Source organism: Chanodichthys erythropterus, chromosome 9 (assembly GCF_024489055.1).
Source record: "Chanodichthys erythropterus isolate Z2021 chromosome 9, ASM2448905v1, whole genome shotgun sequence".
Taxonomy (NCBI): domain Eukaryota; kingdom Metazoa; phylum Chordata; class Actinopteri; order Cypriniformes; family Xenocyprididae; genus Chanodichthys; species Chanodichthys erythropterus.
Window position 1 is genome coordinate 10,005,238 of NC_090229.1, and position 20,155 is coordinate 10,025,392.

The window sequence follows — 20,155 nt, forward strand, 5'->3', positions numbered from 1 at the left end:
AAGACAAATAAAGTAGGGCTGTCAAACGATTAATCGCGATTAATCGTATACAAAATAAAAGTTTGCCTAATACATGTGGGTGTACTGTGTGTAATTATTATGTATATATAAATACACACAAATTAATGTATATATTTAAGAGAAATATGTTATTTATGTACAAAATTTTTATTTATACATAATATAAATTATATAAAAATATAAATAAATGCATATACTTGTAAATATTTCTCAAATATATACATGAATGTGTTTGTATTTATATATACATACATAATAATTACACACAGTATACCCACATATATTAGGCAAACTCAAACTTTTATTTTGTATGCGATTAATCGCTTGACAACCCTAAAATAAAGTAATGTTTATAAGCACAGCGCTGCTTTGTTTACAGAGGTTACTGTGCAAACAGCTCTATTTCTAATGTTCCATAAGCGCCACCTAATGCCAGGGAGTGGATTTATATTTTCATTCAGCCTGTCTGCTGTTTTTGTTCAGACCCATGCGAAAAACAAATATTTGTTGTAAATTTTAACAGGTAGGTGAAAAATAAGCTCATGTGCATTTTTTCCTCTGACTTTAAAGGGTGAAACAATGCATCGATTTGTTTGGAATGCGTTGATTCATCGCACTGTTTCTGTTCTCCAATTATGGCAGCTCCCAGGCATGCTGAAAATCAGCCGTTATTACAAAGTGTGGACATTTTTTAAACAGATAAATCGAGAAATTTAAAACATTAAGTATTTGATAGCTTAATCGATTGAAAATAAATAATAATCATTAGTTCCAGCCCTAAGTGACGTGTATACATAAACTCTTTCAAATGTATAACAGTTTGGATTGTTGTTAATTTGAAAGTTATGATACATTATACATGAGATTTAAGTATTGTATAACATGTGTAGGCTAAAACTGGCTAATTTTCACTACCTATTTCAAAGGAACTGCTTTTCAATACCAAGAAATTTCAGCAATCATCTACCAAATCTAGCACTGTTTTTGTTTGTTTTTAAAGGTCTTTAAAGTCAGCTTTGATCCGGAAGTTTCAAGTCTGTTCTTCCCTATTGTGATGTGTATATCCATATGAAATGACTTCTGGAATAAGAGCAGGACTGGATTTCATCCTAGGGAATTGATTGGATCGTAGGAAGTTGTTGCTAACTAAATGGAGGCACATCTGAATATTTGCAGTCGGTTGTGGAAGATATTCAGTCCCACCCTCTTTCGAGGGGGAGGGGAGGTTAATGTTTTTCATTTAAGATTAGGAGGGCACATTATTAAAAAGAAATAAATAAATTAAAAAAATCAAGTGGATAGTTGCTTACTGACTAAAAGCCCACCTGAAAATTATACTCTTCACCTTTAAAACAATTCAAAAAATGATCTTGGATTGAAAAAGCTTGAATAAATAACCTTGCCCATCTGGAAATTATCCCAGTTGTTGCCGATGAAGGTAAGGATCTCTTCCAGTTCAAAGTATTTCTTCTTACTTTGGACTCCCAGGTTGTACAGGGCAAGATGGACCACATCAACCCTGCAAATGAAAAATAAGTTGACTAAAAAAAAAAAAAAAAAATCTCATGCAAAATGCCACTTATAGCTCTAAAGTGTAGAGCCAAAGCTAAAGATGTTTTAGACCTAAAGCAGAAATGCTCTCAAATGACACTGCTAAAATCTGCATGAAATATCACATGGTAAATGTTAAATAGGCAAGGTCCATTTTAACACACCAGACTTTTTAAGAAGGATAAAGCTTACATCCAAACCGAGACTGACTCCATACCTAAATATCCAGCACATCCAGCTCACTGTATTTCAAGAGTAATCCCCTGCTATCATAAGAAATCCTCTCAGCACCAAATCTTTGGTTCAAATGGCTATTTCTCATTTGGGACAAAAAGCGAGAATCAATGTCCAGACAAACTCTACGCAGAAAAACCCCCTATGAACCCTCTTTACTTTCTGAAATAGCAGGGCGCACCAGAGAAAAAGCTCTGGATCGAGAACTCAGGCCTGTATCAATCAAATCCGACACTTTGACTATATAATTCTGACACGGATCTGGGCACAATCACTCGTGAGGGGGGAAAGAAGAGCCTCCATTTACCATCTGAGAGCCAGCCGCTTGATGTATTCCACTCCTTTATTGCACACTGCACAAATGAACAAGTAAAACCTGGGAGAGAAAAGACAGAAAATGGAGTCATTTAAATGACACACCTTGGAGAGGTACAAATGGTGCTGCGGCCACAGAAAAATTGTGTCATTATGATCTTTTAAAAATCCCCTAACGCATGTAATTTCGCCTGTGTGCGACGCCGCATTAAGTTTGCCGCAATATTCACTAATCATCACTGTCGAGATGTTGCAAATAGAATTTCACTTTGGTTATTGCATTCATTGATCTTTCTGAAAAGCAATAGCTGATATTTCATTAGAAAACAGAAAACGCAGACCCTAAAATCTGATTGGACCGATTCGCCGTTCGAAGCCACCAAAGAGCAAATTCTAGTAACAAGCAATTTGTCTGCGTGCACTGAACGTGAAACAGCTGCACGACACAATGGCAGCCAATCAGAGGTTATTTGATGTTTACAGTTATGAGGAGTTGGATTTTTGACCAATGAGATTTAATTATTATTTAGGCCCTAATTTAGGCTTTCAAGTTCTGCCTAAAAATACCCTTCAGCCATGATAAAAATCACTGAAAGCAGTGCTTTAATGATATAAAGCCAATTGCTTTTCAGGAAAATTCATTGATTTGAAGAGAAAGATGAGAAATCCATACTGAAAGATGGCAGAGTATTGATGCAAAGATGAAAGCTCTTTTGCTGTGGTAAATGTAGCTCTGTACATACCTATCTCCAAACATCATGGACTCCTGTAGGCACTGCGTACACGCCTCATGAAACCACTGCTCGCAGCGAAAACATTGCAGCATTTTCAGATACCACCTGATGGGAAAATACGAGAATAAGAAATGAACTGTCGATCGTTTCTTATCAGACACAAAACACAAAGACCTAAGCAGACCAATTACATTTTCAAGAAAAAAAAATAAGAACAAGCAAAACTATAGGAAAGTGGTGTGATGGAGTGATACACGGATTTCCTTCTTTTCATTCAGATGGTGTGTGTATAAAACAGCAGCACTAGATTAACTAGATGATTCTTGAAGCCGGAGTGTAAACTACTATACATGTCTATGCACCAATACCACTTATATAGACCAAGTATGAGTAACCATACTTTGTTTTTAGTACACAGTTTTAACATTAGTATTTTTAGCAATGCTTTAACACGGTTTTGTTGGATGGAATAGCATCTTTAAGATTATCATGAATTTAATGATAACATCAAATACAATTCAATATGACCGATCACCAAGGCATTATAAAATCTAAATATATTATTTGCTCTTTTTAAGTGAAATAATATGCTGTGTAAGAGACTTCAAATAAGTTAGCGTAATTAGGAAAAAGCTTCTTTTTTTTTTTTTTTTGTAATTTCAACACGCTAGGCGGTCTAGCAGAAGCTGGATATTTGACTTCATAACAATGGATTTTTTTATTTTTTTTTTTTACACAAACGCATCGCTTCACTTCAGAAGGCTTTTATTAACCCTCTGGAGCCGTGTGGAATATGTTTATGAAGGATGGATGTGGATGGAGACATTTTCTTCAGCTCATACTCGTTGATCCCGCTCACTGCCATTATAAAGCTTGGATGCGTCAGGATATTTATTAATATTTCTCCGATTGTGTTCATCAGAAAGAAGAAAGTCATATACACCTAGGATGGCTTGAGGGTGATTTGAAAGTGAACTAATCCTTTATTATTTTCAGTTTTCATTTTAATTTTAGTTGGATTTTATTAATTTTGCTATGCGCTTTTGTCATATTTATTAATTTGTCACTTTTATTAGTATATTTCTATTTATCTTTAATTTATTTAGTTTAGTTTTAGTAATTTTAGTACTTCAACTTAGACATTTTATTTCAGTTAGTTTCCAAGACAACATTTCTTGTTTAAGTTTTTCATCTAATATTTACACTACCGCTCAAGTTTGGGATCTGATTTTTTTTAAAAGAAGTTTCGTCTGCTCGCCAAGGGTGCATTTACTTAATTAATAAAATACAGTAAAAACAGTAATATTGTGAAATATTATTACAATTTAAAATGACTTTCTATTTGAAAATATTTTAAAATGTAATTTATTCTTGTGTTGGCAAAGCTAAATTTTCAGCATCATTAATCCAGTCTTCAGTGTCACATGATCCTTCAGAAATCATTGTAATATGTCAATTTGCTGCTCAAGAAACATTTATAGTTTACAATTGTACAAAATATTTGTGTACAATATTTTTTTTTTCAGGATTATTTGATGAATAGAAAGTTCAAAAGAACAGTGTTTATCTGAAATCTAATCTTTTGTAACATTATAAATGTCTTTAATGTCACTTTTGATTGATTTAATGCATCCTTGCAGAATAAAAGTTTTAATTTCTTAAAAAAAAAAAAAAAAAAAAAAAAAAAAAAATCTTACTGTCCCCAAACATTTGAACGATAGTGTAAAATGTTACAAAAGCTTTGTATTTCAGATAAATGCTGTTCTTTTGAACTTTCTATTCATCAAAGAATCCTGAAACATTGATAATAATAAAAAAATATTTCTTGAGGAATTAATCATCATATTAGAATGATTTCTGAAGGATCATGTGACACTGAAGACTGGAGTAATGATGCTGAAAATTCAGCTTTGCCAACACGAGAATAAATTACTTTGTAAAATATATTCAAATAGAAAACAGTTATTTTAAATTGTAATAAATTTTCACAATATTACTGTTTTTACTGTATTTTTAATTAAATAAATTAAGCCTTGGTGAGCAGACGGAACTTCTTTTAAAAACATAAAAAATCTTAGCGATCCCAAACTTTTGAGCGGTAGTGTATATTTCATTTTATTTAAGCTTTATTTCAATTAAAGAAAATTATTTTTAATCGTTTCAGTTTTAGTAGTTAACAGTAACAACACTGTGATGGTTATTGACATTTTTAAGTAAAACATAAAACATATAACTTATGTTGAACTTCTATTCAGTGTCACAGTAAGCGCATATATAGAGCTGATTCTGAACAGTGTTGCAGTCTATGATATAATAATCAGATGACCACTGCTACAAAGCAAGCAGGGACTTTATTTTTCAGCAAACCCGTGACAGTCCCTGTTCTGCTGTTTGTTGCATAACACATGTAATTTTGTTTTGATCAAAATGATTGTGCTGAGTGAGCAGACGGCAACCGAGCACACGAGGCAGAGGCGTGTGAGTGCATTTGTCACGCTTTCCTTGATGTTTTTTCTTGTATTTCACTGAAATGTGCCAAACCTGTTCAGTACAATTAAGGAAACATCCTAATGTTATCAAATTATGTCACAGACATTATGTCCAATACTTTTGATTTGCTGCACTGAATCAGTTGGTACAAAAGCATTTAATTTCAGTTTTAGTTTTAGTCATATTAGTACTTCAGCTTATTTTAATTCAGTTAGCAGCCAAGGCAACATAGGCTTTCAATAAAACTTGGCTGCCTATGCAGTACAGAAAGGCTTTTTTTTTTATTTTTTTTTTTTATATATATATATCAGTGCTACCTGACTAGAGAAAACAGAAAGAAAAAAAAATGCTGTTGTCTTTAGCCATAACACACTGGGCATGTTGACGTCCAAGACCACTCCCACCAGCCTGCTATGGATATGCTTGACCAAAGTCAAATACCAGATTGCTTTAGTAGGAAATACTTCTTAGCAAACTTTTAGTCATAATGGTGTCGATTGTTTTGTTCCCCGGTGCAAGACTTCAAACAGTAAACGTTTAGCGGGAGTGAGTTACTTTCGGTTTTCAGTGAAGAATCTAGAACGTTACAGTGCTGCAAAGCCACTGCCTACAACAAAGGGTAAAAAACTGAAACTGCCATTCTGTCAGTTTCGCCCAAACCTCAAAGCAAAAACCCTGTCGCATACAGGTAGGAAAGCTCTTGCCATAGTATTACATTATCCAATAATGCCGTTTAAAGAGTAGACCAAGTATGATACAATTTTCAGTGATGGACCTACTCTAACAATAACTGTTTTGCTAATATCCCTCTGTCGATCTGACTGTGTGTGGAGATACAAAAACGGAAGTATAATCTGTACTTTTCACAAAAGCCCTGGAGCTGTCTGCTCTCTGTTGGATGTTTTGAGTCATCTGGCACACTTTTGCTGACAAATAAACAGGAATTTCTTGGTCCAGGTAACATGGAGAAAGAGTAAATATTGACTATGTTTACATGTGCACCAATAATTCAATTATTTCCAATAATCGGAGTAAGAACTTAAGATGTTTAGGGTTGGGCAATGTCTATCAAATTGGCATCAGACGATGTCTACAGTGAAACATCGCAATGGACAATGACATCGGGGAGGGGGGGAAAGCTCAATTTCCATTGGATGAATTAAAAATGCTCTGCGCCAGTGGACGCACCGTTAATGTGGCGCACGTCTGGAGAAAGAGAACTCGCACAGAGCACAAAGGGCTTGAATGAAGTAGGGCTGTCAAAATGGCTGAAAAGCTAAATTCAAAATTCTTTCTGAAATATTTGCAAAATTCGAATTCTATTTGAATTCTAAAGGCCAAAAAAAGAGGAAAAAAGTACTTTATTGTCTATGCCCACAAGAGAGAGCATGCGAGCGCAATAAGCAAAATACACCAAATCAAGCATCGCATCTTTTATTGAAATAAAATGACATTCACTTTTTTTTTTCCAAACAACTGTTTTTAAATAAGGGATGTCATTAATGTGCATGCAAGGTAACAAAAAGTACATAAAAACTGACACTAACCTGAGAAAACACGCTTCAACAGACAGCGTAATGTTTCTACTACATGAACACAAAATAGCGACCTGCCATTCAGAAACACATATTGCTCGTCAAAACACCTGAAGGTGTTTTTTTTTTTTTTTTGGACAATGTTTCAAACTGATGAAAACACGCGCTCAGCTCTGGGGGTGTGTTTCCCGAAAGCATCGTTAGTCAACTATGGCCGTAAGTCCCACTGAACTCTCTTGGTAACGACGGAACTTGCGACCATAGTTCGTTTTGGGAATTAATGAACCGATGTGGCAGGTATGGTCAAATATGTCTTTGCCAGCTGCGCAATATGTGGAAACAAACATACCGCACGGTTTTTGCCACCAACTGAGATGTTTTTCGTCAGCGGGTAGCGTAGCTTCTCTTTCATACGTATCCATCTGCTCCAAAGGCCTGATGCCTTCTTCAGCACTGCTTAGGGTCTGACTGCATATGCCGTCAAACTGGTTGGCCATAGCAGACAGCGCAGTCTTTTTTTTTTTTTTCTTGCGTCAACATCAGCACGCTCACTTTTTGACTCCTCCATTATATTTATCACATTAATGCACCCTGCACCGCGCTGTACTGGATAACATAAACAAGCTGTTACGTCAGTTACGTCATCATGGCTTGCGCTCCTCTTGACACTGCAAAAATTAGAATGCACAGGTTTTACATTCGAATGTGCCTTTTTTTTTTAATTCAATGAATATTTGAAATTCAAATTTTTTTTTGACAGCCCTAGAATGAAGCATGTTTGGCACTTGTGTTGTGATCCGCACCGTGCTGTCTCGCGGTCCGGATGGAAAGATGCCGGGGTCCGCCATTTGAATATCAGTGGTTAGTTTGTGCATCCGTAACCTTTGGTAACCTTTCATTTGTTTGCCGTTTTTAGCACAATAAAATCTTTACTGTTTAATTTGTTGTGGCGACCAGAGTAGCCGAGAGCCGTGAGGCCGGTGACGCAAGTGATAATGAGCATCACCTGGGAGGCGCACCGGCCTTGAGTCTCTCACGGAGGAGCTCCGGGAGCATAAAAGGAGGAGCGACGACCGTGAAGGATGAGAGAGGACCAGGCCTGGACTTTATTTTATGTTTTATTACTTTCGTTTTGTTCTTTGTTTATTTTGAATTAAACTTTTGTTGAACGTTCGCCGGTTCCCGCCTCCTTCTTCCAACATTTACGAACAGTTACATTTGTGTTCATTGAACTGTTTTGAAAGTAATTTGTATTGTGATCGTGAACAACTTTATGCTATTATTACCTAATCAGAATAGCTAGTTATTTTAATTTAAAAAGTTTTAAATATGAATATTTTTCTTACAAAAACCCATCACTTTGCTTCAGAAGGCCTTTATGAAGCCCCTGGAGCCATTACTTTTATAATGAATGGATGCTTTTTTTTTGTGCTTAATATAAAGGATATTTTTAAATATACCTCTAATTGTATTCGTCTGAAAGAAAATAGTCATATGCACCTAGGATGGCTTGAGGATAAGTAAATCATGGGATAATTTTTGGGTGAACTCTCTCTTTAAGCCTTGTCTGTGAAATCTGGCAAAAATGTATAACTTATGTTTAACTATCTGACATCCATTCAGGTTTTCCTAATGCCTAGACCTTTAGCAGGGAAAGAAGGAATATCGCAAAATGAAATGAACAAGAAGAGACGAGGCAGACTCACTCTCCAGGTCCTCCGCAGTAGCAGTAGCACTGCTGATGGTTCGTACGATGCAAAGAGTCCCACTCCAGCTCTTCTGGATTATAGGTCAGCACCTGCTTCATGGCCTGCAGCGCTTTGGCGATTGGCCCTTTTTTCAGAGCTCCACCTTTCTGCCACACACATGAAACACATGTCAGCAACATATTTTCTCTGATCCCCATTCATTTATATAGAAACGGAAAGAGATTTAGTGTATACGCATTGGATATGAAGTACTTACTCTCACAGCTAAGGCAAAAATGCACTTCCTGCAGAACCATGGGGGCAGGTCAGCTGAGCTCTCCACTGGGGGTAAGTGGCAGAGCTGGTGATAGCCTGAAGACGCAAGGCAAGCATGTGGAGGGATGGAGGACAAATATTAGTGCAAAAAAAAAAAAAATCGACTCGTACCCAATCAGATGTGTAAATATGAACAGCAGAGCTGAAGTCGACAATAATCCTTGAGACTTCAGAGAGCCACTTCTGTGTCCCCAGCGAGTCATTAATGTAGTGCAGTCTTACCAAACCCCTTTAAAGTCATCAAAGACACCCAGAATAGTTCTCTATTTGCTTTGTAGATGCTATGGCATTTATAATGCAAATTGTACCACGTTTTCAACTCCATTCTTTTAAAATACATTATCACAAGTACATGCTAATTAGTTTTATCCACAGGCAGAAGAGTTCCCCGGCCATTACATCATGCGAGGAGTCATAGAAACACTTATATAACTGCATTTCTACATTTACTGAAGACAATGTGAATGCTGTATGATCAGGCAGAAGTAACTAGAGCCATAACTACCATAGACGTTGAATATTAAAAGGTTAGTTTTTCCCAAAAATGAAAATTCTGTCGTTAATTACTCACCCTCATGTCGTTCCACATCCATAAGTACTCCGCTCATCTTCGGCACACAAATTAAGATATTTTTGATAAACTCCGATGGCTCAGTGAGGCCTGCCTTGACAAGTTAATTTACACTTTCAAATGCACAAAAAGCTACTAAAGTCATTTTTAAAACAGTTCATGTGACTACAGTGTTCAACCTTAATGTTATGAACCATCGAGAATACTTTTTGTGTGCCAAAAAAACAAAATAATGACTTTATTCAACAATATCTAGTGATGGGCGATTTCAAAACACTGCTTCATGGAGCTTCGAAGCTTTGCGAATCTTTTGTTTTGAATCAGTGGTTCGGAGCTTGAAAGTTAAACAAGGCTTGATTGCATCATAAGTGTTTTAAAATTTCAATGGTTCGCGTGACTTTGGCAGTTTGATTCACACTCCAAACCACTAATTCAACAAAAGATTCGTAAAGCTTCGGGGCTCCATAAAGCAGTGTTTTGAAATTGCCCATCACTAGATATTGTTGAATAAAGTCATTATTTTGTTTTTTTGGCACACAAAAAGTATTCTCGATGGTTCATAACATTAAGGTTGAACCACTGTAGTCACATGAACTGTTTTAAATATGTCTTTAGTAGCTTTCTGGGCATCTGTAAATTAACTTGCTGGCAATGCAGGCCTCATTGAGCCATCGGATTTTATCAAAAATATCTTAATTTGTGAACGAAGGTCTTACGGGTGTGGAACGACATGAGAGTGAGTAATTAATGACAGAATTTTCATTTTTGGGTGAACTAACCCTTTAAAATCTGTCACCACTACAATTTAGATTGTTGTGGGTGGTTACCAGGATGTGGCTGCGTAGTTGGTAAGATGTTTTGGGTGTATGCTAGGTAGTTGACAACAATAGAATAAACATAAGCCACCAAGCCATCCCACCCAAACCTTCATAAAATATTAAATTATTCTTCTTCTAGATGTACATTAATATATATATTTACCATAATAAAGTATTATGTTCATTAGTATTAATGATAATAATAATAATAATAATAATAATAATAATAACAACAGAATATTGTCAAATAAAATACTAAGTGGCTGACACAAACAGAATCCATCGGCCACCCAGCAATCGAACCAAAACCACATAATAATAATAATAACTATTATTATTTTAGATGTACTGTAATATATTCATTTACCATATTAATAATAGTGCTAGGTAGCTGACACAAATGGAATCCATCAGCTGCCCAGCAATCCCACCAAACTCACATAAAATTATAAATATTATTATTATTATTAAAGATGCACTGTAATATATTAATTTACCATAATAGAAAATTGTCAAATAAAATGCTAGGTGGTTGACACCAACAGAATAACCATCAGCTACCCCACCCAAACTCACATAAAATATATATATATATATTTTTTTGTCATTATTATTTACTGTAATATATTGATTTGCCATAATAAATTATTGGTAAAATTACTATTAATTATAATATTGTTAACAACACAAAATAAAAAGTAAAAATAAATAAAAGGCTTTCTACAATGAGAATGTCTCTGCCCCAAAAATATTATTAATACTACTACTACTACTACTATTAATAATAATAGTTTGGGTTCAATAGTTCAATAGTTCTTCAAAATGAATCAGTACTTTTCAAAGCAAAAACCAGCTGTTTTACTGCGATAGATCCAGGTTTTGTGTGCTACATGAAGAGGTAGCCGCCCATGTCTGCCTCAGACTCACCTATTCCACACTTCCCGCAGATAAGAATTTCATTACCGGGAACTAGAGACATGTCAGAACACACTGAGCATTTTGGTTCTTCCCCAGGGACACCAGCTGTGAGAGAGAGCAAGAGAATAAAGCTTCAGTTACTTCGTCACAAAGCACTAATACCATACTATCACACAGACATCTCACAGGAAACAAGGACATATCAAACAATATTTCAGCTTTCTAGCTTGCCGATTAATTACTGCTGCTTCTTTACCATTTAAAAATCCCAGGTTTGAACAATGAATTTCCACCCTGACTTCTTACCATGCTGTATGTCTTTCCAAAACACCCAGAACTTGGAGTTGTCTTCAAACGTCACAAAGCAACTCTGTTTTGAGGTGCTCACCTATAGGGAAATGGAACGAGCAACGTTAGTGTTGTGAAATGCGAACATCAGACTGTAAAAAACATAAATACGTCTTCGCCAAATGAATTATTCATGATTAGGAGAGCATGCTATCAGCTCATGAACATCTCTTGTATGTCTCCTCCAGGGACCCAGCAATTCATTTTGTCCTCGGTAGGGGACATTGATTTTTGGGAGTTTCACATGGCACAGTTTTATATGTCTGGTGTATCTTAAAGTGGACATCCTGGGCTTTCAAAGCAAAGTATGATTTTCTTTTTCAAGAAAGACTTTTTCTTTTTAATACATGTCCTTTGTAAGGTACATCATTTTCACCTTCAACAGGGCTAAAAAAGAAATAACAATATTCCAATACAATATGACACTTTTGGCAATTTGACACAAATAAATGCTCTTGTTAAAGACCCGTTCACATCAAGGATGATAACTGTAATGATAACAATAAAGATACTACTATAACGATACAACTACAACGATAATGGCACAGAGAAACCATATCATTGATGAACAATAAAAACAATGACAGCCAATCAGAATCCATCCTGCTTTAAAGAGCTCAGAAATTTAGAGGCAGACAACAAAACTGCAGCGTGCTAATATAAATGCTAATATAGTTATCATTCTTTTTCCATTGGAAGTTGACACAAATTATGAGTTTTAAATGATCAGAAAGCAAATACTACATACACAAATGTTGTTAATAGACTATGTGCAAAGTCTGATTTATCTATGTTTAAACTGAGATTTAGAAAAAAAAAAAAAAATTTTTTTAATAAAAAAAGTTTTTAATACTCCAATCACCATAACATCTCCATTCCAATTTACAATGCTTTTTGTTGCTGTGTCCCAGCAGGATATATGGTGTGTGCAATAAAACAGAGATGTTCTGTGCATTCAGTTCAGGTTTTTATAAGAGTATCAGTGACTCACTCTCTGGATTTTGCCCAGGTAGTAAAGGCCGTCAGACCAGCGGCACAGAACGTACTGGCCCACGGTCAAGTTGGTCTCCTGGTCGCTGCAGGTTTTCTCTCTCTTGGGAAGCAGGTGCTTGGGTTCAAGAGGGTCCGACCCGACTGTCAGATATCCGTCCCGACAGGCCGATTCCAACATGCTGACTGTAGAAACACCTAAACTTCCTGTGGGTCAGCGGTAAAATGCAAAGAAAGGTTACATCAGGTTTATCACATGTGATGTTTCCCAGAGATGCCAAAAGCGGAATTACTTGCATCACAAACATAATCTTTAATTGTATTTTTCTATGTGAAAATGATTTAAATATGGAAACCTTAGTGACCAGTGACCACTTATCTCTATAAAAAACTCCCATAGATACCAAGATAAACACTGACATAATAAGGGTTTAGTTGCATTTACAAATAAACACCAAAATGGCAGCAAAAAGGCTCTTGTCAAAGACGTGTATTTCTGTGCCAGTTGTTTTACGATCAATATTCACCAAAAAAGTATTTACAGATGGAAAAAAGGGGGTTTAAGGATATATATTTTAAATTAATTCAATTAATAAGCATAAATGCAGAGCACCATCAGTCTAAATGCATGGCTCATCTCACATGATTAGGCTAAAGCTTTAAAAATATGACAGTCTTCTAGGTTTCAGGAAAATTAAACAAAAGAGATACTATGGAAGCTCGTTTCCGCCACTGAAGAATTCGGTGATAAACTCGCAATTCACACGGGGCGCCGGCGTTAACGCTTCTCGTTTACTTTGAATGGGTGACGTCATGTGTTGCCGAACTGAATTGTGGGTTCTGTCGCGTCGCTTCACTCGCGTTGCAAGCGGCAGAAGTTGAAGATTTCTCAACTTTTCAAGCGCCAACGCAGGCGTCATCCAATCAGATCGCACTATGCAAATACCCTAGAGCAGTCGCAGCCAACTGCGTTCGTGCAACACCGGAAAGTAATGTGATTGGCTGTAATCACTATAACTGTCGCGTCAACACAAGCTTCAGACACGCCCTCCGTCAAGCATTGACGCTGACGCCCCGTGTAAATGCAGCATAGAGTTGTCAAAAGTACCGACTTCGGTACCTATCGGTACTGAAATTTTAAAAATGTGATGCTTTGAGCGCTGTTGAGCGGATTCGTAAACATCTCTGATTGGCCATTGTGTTGACGCGCTCATCGGATATGCCTGTGATTGGCTACAATGATCAACGCACGGGAGCGTTTGAAAGCACACGGAAGTGTTTGAAAGCGTTGTGAAAGTGGGAGCGCGAGCGATTGAAAGCAGGCGTCTAACAGTGGAACGATCCGCGATAGACGCCTGCTTTCAAACGCTCCCGTGTGTATCTGTGTAAGCGCTTAGTGAAGAGATTTATTGATGACTATTTACAACGTTTTTACAGCGTTGATCATTGAAGCCTATCACAGACATATCCGATGAGCCGTGAAAACAACGGCCAATCAGAGATGTTTACGAATCCGCTCAACAGCTCTCAAAGCGTCACATTTTTTTCATTTCAGTACCGACTAGGTACCGAAGTCAGTACTTTTGACAACTCTACTCGCAATTGTGCGAAAAAAAAAGTCAGAATTGCGAGATATACTCGCAATTGCGAGAAAAAAGTCAGAATCGCAAGAAAGTCAAAATTGTGAGATATAAAGTCACAAATATCTTTTTAATTTTTTTTTTTCATTCCATGATGGAAACAAGCTTCCATAAGACACTCATTGATGTGATTTTAAACTTAGGATCATAAGAAATAAATATATTTTATAATTTTATATTTATTTTATATTTATTTATACATATTCTAATTTATATTAACATGAGTTTTATAATCATACTATTTATTTTTTCATTTACTAAAATCTTGTGACGACCATCCTGCATCTACAAAACATCTCCAAATTAGAAGACGCTTTTAAAAAAAATCATTTGCCAACAATTTAAGGCAGGAACACACCAAGCGGACGCCGACGAACTAGTGGTGGCGAAAGCAGACTGCGGGGTTGGCTCATGTCGGCAGCGTCTAGGTCCAAAGTTGCCCTGACACACCAAACAGACGCTCAACGGCCAAGTAGCACGTCTGTTCTGCGCCTGCGTAAGATGAAATGCCTTTCCGTACCAGCAGGTGGCAGTAGCTCAACAGCCAATCAGAATGATCAGATGGCCCGACGAGCTCCGACGCCGATTCAACATGTTGAATCGGCCGAAAAAAAGCAGACGAGGACCAACTTCAGCCAACGGTGCGGAACACACTGAGAAAACTTAGTCGGCCGACAGTCGGGTTGGTGTGTTCCTGCCTTAACAGACTACAACAACCACAAAGATGAGTTTACATGCTTCTGTAGTCCTTATATAGTAACTTATATACAAAATAAAAGTCTTAAAATATTTCAAAGTAAAAAAAAAAAAAAGTCAAACAAATGCCTTTTTTACTCATAAATGTTTTACCTATTATAAAAACACATAGGAAATTCCTGTTATTTATTGGAAATTCCAATAGCTTGAAATAACTACTAACAACTACAAATTCTCTTCAGGGTTTTGGCGCTACAAACTAAACTGACTAGACACATTTAAGGTACTTTTTTTGTTTTTGAAGTTGACAAAATGGATGAATCAATAAATACCTGCTTTGTTGCCATTCGTGTCGAAATGCTCATGATGCTTAAACACTCTTTCTGGAGCCTCATAGTAGATTTTCTAAATAGTGACGTAAACGATTCAGCGTCGGTTGATTTGAATGATTCAATGACTCAACGCAAAAAAATCACTGATCTATAAAAATATAATTTATAAAGATCAGCAGTCGCCACCTACTGGCGTAACGATGTAATCTGCAGAAAAAGTCAGTGAACAGATCTTTTAAGTGAACAGAATCAAATCACTGAGTTGAATCAATATACAAACACTTATTAGTAGCAAATTTATTTTATATTTGAGCGTCATCCAAACACATTTATAAAAGCCGATTTATTTAAATAATTTATATCAAATAAATTATATATTACATATATAATTACTCGTTATTTTATTGATCTATTAATTAGAAGACGTTTACAGCTTAAAATGTTTCATAGGTTCAACAAAGTAAGCATTTTCACAACCCCCTGGCTAGGAATCACTCACTGTGCAAGTATGTAGCCTACAGTACACCAGGTAAGTATGTACTGAATGTGCATGATGGTTTGACAACCCTGCAGGAATTTTACAGAACTGCAAAGAGGTTCATCCAACCACAACTGTGCACATGGGGAATACTGCCTGACTCAATCTCAACCCTGATGAGTTAAAAAGGGAGCAGAGAAGCAGAGCTGGTTGACTCATCGTCAGGATGTGAACTTCAGACTTACTGATCTCGGCCAGTTTTCTTCTACTGCCATGCACCAGACCCCTTTACAAATATTCAAATCAATCGAAACCAGCCGGCCAAGAATCACACAATCTGCAACCGTGCTGTATAACTAAAAGAATAAAACATGCGTGCTTTTCTCTGCGTGACAGAAAACTGTTGCATCATCTTTAAAAGCATCCACGCCAGCTTAAAAAGTCACTTTAAAGCCATGCCCACTTCTCAAAAGTCTATTAATTCAGTTGCATATATAAATCATAGCCAACTATGAATTTTTGCACGGACTCCCTCCCCATTTGAAGACATGCAACATCATCAGTGCATGCTGGAAAACTGCTAAAACTTCTCTCAGGGACTCGGACAAGTTGTCATGCTGGCTGGAATCAAACACGACATGCACAAAAACTCAGTATTACTGTTCGGTCTGCATGAATAAGTTACGCACTACAATGCTGCAGGTTTTGAATCGGGTCACATTCAAACACATCTCGCGCTGAGATTACCGCTTTGATTTCTCTCCAGTCCCGCGGGTAAAACGCGCCAAAAAGTGTAGATATTCCTCCTCTGGCAGCCCGATATCCCATTCGCGATGTGTGAGGGAGTTTCTGGTGTTTTTACAGCACAAGAAGAGAAGAAATGCAGTCAGTGCACGTCGCCATTTTTTCACCTTTTCCCGCGAATCATTTACGTTTTGCTTATGTAATTAACATAACCCGATCATCATCATCATCCGCGTACAGGAAGTACAGCAGCAGCGGTCTCGAGGAGGGGCTACAGAAGCTCTGCTCCAATGACAAAATAAAGACATTAAATGCTCTAATACTACAACATGACAGTGGAAAAGACTGAAGTGCAAGACAGACATCAAACTCGCGTGGAGTGTGAAAGGGGACAACTGACAATATACAGTGGATTTATGCACGGAAAAGACAGATATTAAACATTCATAGAGCTATTTGATGTATACTGTAGATCTATCTATGGATAGATAGATAGAAATTAATATCAAGATATTAAAATTATAGTTATATGTAGATTTCATTTATTTTTTTCTATTTTTATTTTATAGATTTTAAAAAATAAAATGTATATAAAGTTATGTTTAAAGTAAGATAGATAGTTGGAGATAGATAGATATTAAAAATTATAGTTATATGTAGATTTCATTTATTTTTTTGTTTTTATTTTTATAGTAGATTTTAAAAATAAAAAGGATTGATTGATGGATGGATATTCAAAGTATAGTTATATAAAGATATTTGTAGATTTCATTTATTTTTTCTATTTTTTATTTTATTTTAGATTTTAAATGTAAATGTATAGTTATATAAAGTTATATGTTTAAAATAAAGTTATATAAACAGATAGATGATGGATGGATGGATATTAAAATTATAGTTATATGTAGATTTCATTTATTTTTTTCTATTTTTATTTTTATAGTAGATTTTAAATATAAATGATTAGTTATATAACGTTACATGTTTATGGATGGATAGATGGATGGAAAATTATAGTTATGTAGATTTCATTTCAGATAGATAGATGGATGGATGGATGGATGGATGGATATTAAAAGTATAGTTATATAAAGATATTTGTAGATTTCATTTATTTTTTCTATTTTTATTTTTCTGTTAGATTTTAAATATAAAATGTAGTTATATAAAGTTATATGTTTAAAATATGATAGATAGATAGTTAGATAAAATTATAGTTATGTAGATTTCATTTATTTTTTTCTGTTTTTATTTTTATAGTAGATTTTAAATATAAAATGGATTGATTGATTGATTGATTGATTGATTGATGGATTGATGGATGGATATTAAAAGTATAGTTGTATAAAGATATTTGTAGATTTCATTTATTTTTTCTATTTTTATTTTTCTATTAGATTTTAAATATAAAATTTAGTTATATAAAGTTATGTTTAAAGGAACACTCCACTTTTTTTGAAAATAGGCTAATTTTCCAACTCCCCTAGAGTTAAACAGTTGAGTTTTACCATTTTAGAATCCATTCAGCTGATCTCCGGTTCTGGCGGTACCACTTTTAGCATAGCTTAGCATAGTTCATTGAATCTGATTAGACCGTTAGCATTGTGCTTAAAAATGACCAGCAGGCGCAATGATATTACGCAGCGTCTCTCACAAACGTCTCCATGGTTGCAAGGCACGTTCCCTGTGCAAGCAGGGGCTCACAGGCGCTGCGTAATATCATTGCACTGCTGCAGCCATGGAACGGCAGCAAAGTTCCTAGATTATTACGCCTGAATGAGAGTATAGTTCCTAGCCATATCAGCCTAGTAAATCGCAACTTTTTATTTTCCGTCGGTCTTAGTACACGATTTAATTACAGAAGAGTCAAGTTTTAAATAGGAAAAATATCAAAACTCTTTGGTCATTTTTAAGCGCGATGCTAACGGTCTAATCAGATTCAATGAACTATGCTAAGCTATGCTAAAAGTGGTACCGCCAGAACCGGAGATCAGCTGAATGGATTCGAAAATGGTAAAACTCAACTGTTTAACTCTAGGGGAGTTGGAAAATGAGCCCATTTTCAAAAAAAGTGGAGTGTTCCTTTAAAGTAAGATAGATAGATATTAAAATTATAGTTATATGTATTTCATTTATTTATTTTCTGTTTTTATTTTTATAAAATGTATATAGATAGATAGATTTCATTAATTTCTTTTCTTTCTCTTATTTTAGATTTTAAATATATAGTTATTTGAATATTAACATTTAATGACATTTTTATCTATTTGAATCTACGTAATTGATATGTTTGTTAATGTTATTTATGAAAGTTATTCTAAAGTGTTATGGTTTTATTTTTGATGAGGATGTGGATGTGTGAGATGTGACAGAGAGAGTGAGCTGTCAGCATATATGCTCTTGGTATCAAAGGTTTGCTGGCAGTGCAACTGTCACAATGCAGTTACATTTTTAACACATAATGGCTTGCTGGCATAACAGTAATATTATTAGATTTTTGTGAAATTCGGACATTGTGATTCAGACAGACATCACAGGGTCACGGCGAGCTGACTAAATGAAAAATTTTCTGTCGCAAAACAAAACTAACTATAGACTGGATGCTGCCAAGAGAATTTAGTTTTTTTGATGCAGAGTGTTATTTTGAACATATGGTACAAAGTTTTGAACCCTTCAGTGCAGTAATCAGTCTAAGAAACCACCTGTTCTGTTCTTTTCTCTCATTCCGCTTTGGAGTTTAAACTAAGAATCTTGTGAACAATTGAATGTGTTTAAGGGGAAAAGTAGCTGGAGTTTCTCTCCAAAATTGGTTTCTAATAGTTACTTTCAGGACTTTTAAAAACTGCTTACCAGCTGAACTAGGTTGATTTTGTGCACACATTCCTGTAAGTGTTAACATGAAGGTAACATGTTGCAAAATCAAAAACAAAATGCTGCAGTGACAAATATTACACTTTTACAGACACATTTCAAGTAAAAACGAGGTGATTTTGCACAGTTGCCACTGCATGCATATGTTTGGTGAAAAAATATGGATCTTCATAGTGAAAATATATCAGAAAACATTTTAAGTGTAAACTTCATGAGCCCATTTGATCTTTTCATGTGTTAATCTGATACTATATTTGATAAGGATGTATGCTACACAAATTTGAATAACTTTTCACTTCTGAAGATATCAAAGTTTTGATGCTAATCAGTGTACAAAATAAATACAAGTACAGTAAGCAGAATGATATAATGATTTGCACAAACCAAAGCAAGGACTAAAAGTGGGTTATTAGTTAAAGGGTTAGTTCACCCAAAAATGAAAATTCTGTCAATTATTACTTACCCTCATGCCGTTCCACACCCGTAAGACCTTTGTTAATCTTCAGAACACAAATTAAGATATTTTAGTTGAAATCCGATAGCTCCGTGAGGCCTCCATAGGAAGCAAGGACATTTCCTCTATCAAGATCCATAAAGGTACTAAAAACACATCTAAATCAGTTCATGTGAGTACAGTGGTTCAATAATAATATTATAAAGAGATGAGAATATTTTTGGTGCACCAAAAAAACAAAATAACGACTTATTTAGTGATGGCCGATTTCAAAACAGCTTCAGGAAGCTTCGGAGCATAAATGAATCAGTGTATTGAATTTGCAGTTCGGAGTGCCAAAGTCACGTGATTTCAGCCGTTTAGCAGTTTGAACCACGATCCGAATTATGAT

At 35.6% G+C, this 20,155-nt stretch overlaps 1 protein-coding gene across 5 annotated transcripts in view; it reads right to left on the reverse strand.

Annotated features, from left to right (window-relative positions):
• The window catches only part of phf19 (PHD finger protein 19), a 39,474-nt gene extending 22,836 nt beyond the window's left edge, over window positions 1–16,638 (reverse strand). For 2 of the 5 annotated variants that reach the window (XM_067393534.1, XM_067393533.1), the window contains exons 1-10: window positions 16,443–16,638; window positions 15,218–15,290; window positions 12,551–12,756; window positions 11,518–11,599; window positions 11,221–11,316; window positions 8,846–8,940; window positions 8,587–8,735; window positions 2,865–2,960; window positions 2,114–2,182; window positions 1,420–1,540 (exon numbers count right to left, since the gene is read on the reverse strand). In XM_067393534.1, coding sequence (XP_067249635.1) covers window positions 1,420–1,540; window positions 2,114–2,182; window positions 2,865–2,960; window positions 8,587–8,735; window positions 8,846–8,940; window positions 11,221–11,316; window positions 11,518–11,599; window positions 12,551–12,756; window positions 15,218–15,290; window positions 16,443–16,523 — 1,068 coding nt within the window. In that variant the 5' untranslated portion in view covers window positions 16,524–16,638. Of the gene's footprint in view, window positions 1–1,419; window positions 1,541–2,113; window positions 2,183–2,864; window positions 2,961–8,586; window positions 8,736–8,845; window positions 8,941–11,220; window positions 11,317–11,517; window positions 11,600–12,550; window positions 12,757–15,217; window positions 15,425–16,442 lie in introns of all 5 variants that reach the window. The other 3 variants (XM_067393535.1, XM_067393536.1, XM_067393537.1) reach the window with 3 other exon arrangements.
• Window positions 16,639–20,155: the final 3,517 nt, after the last annotated feature.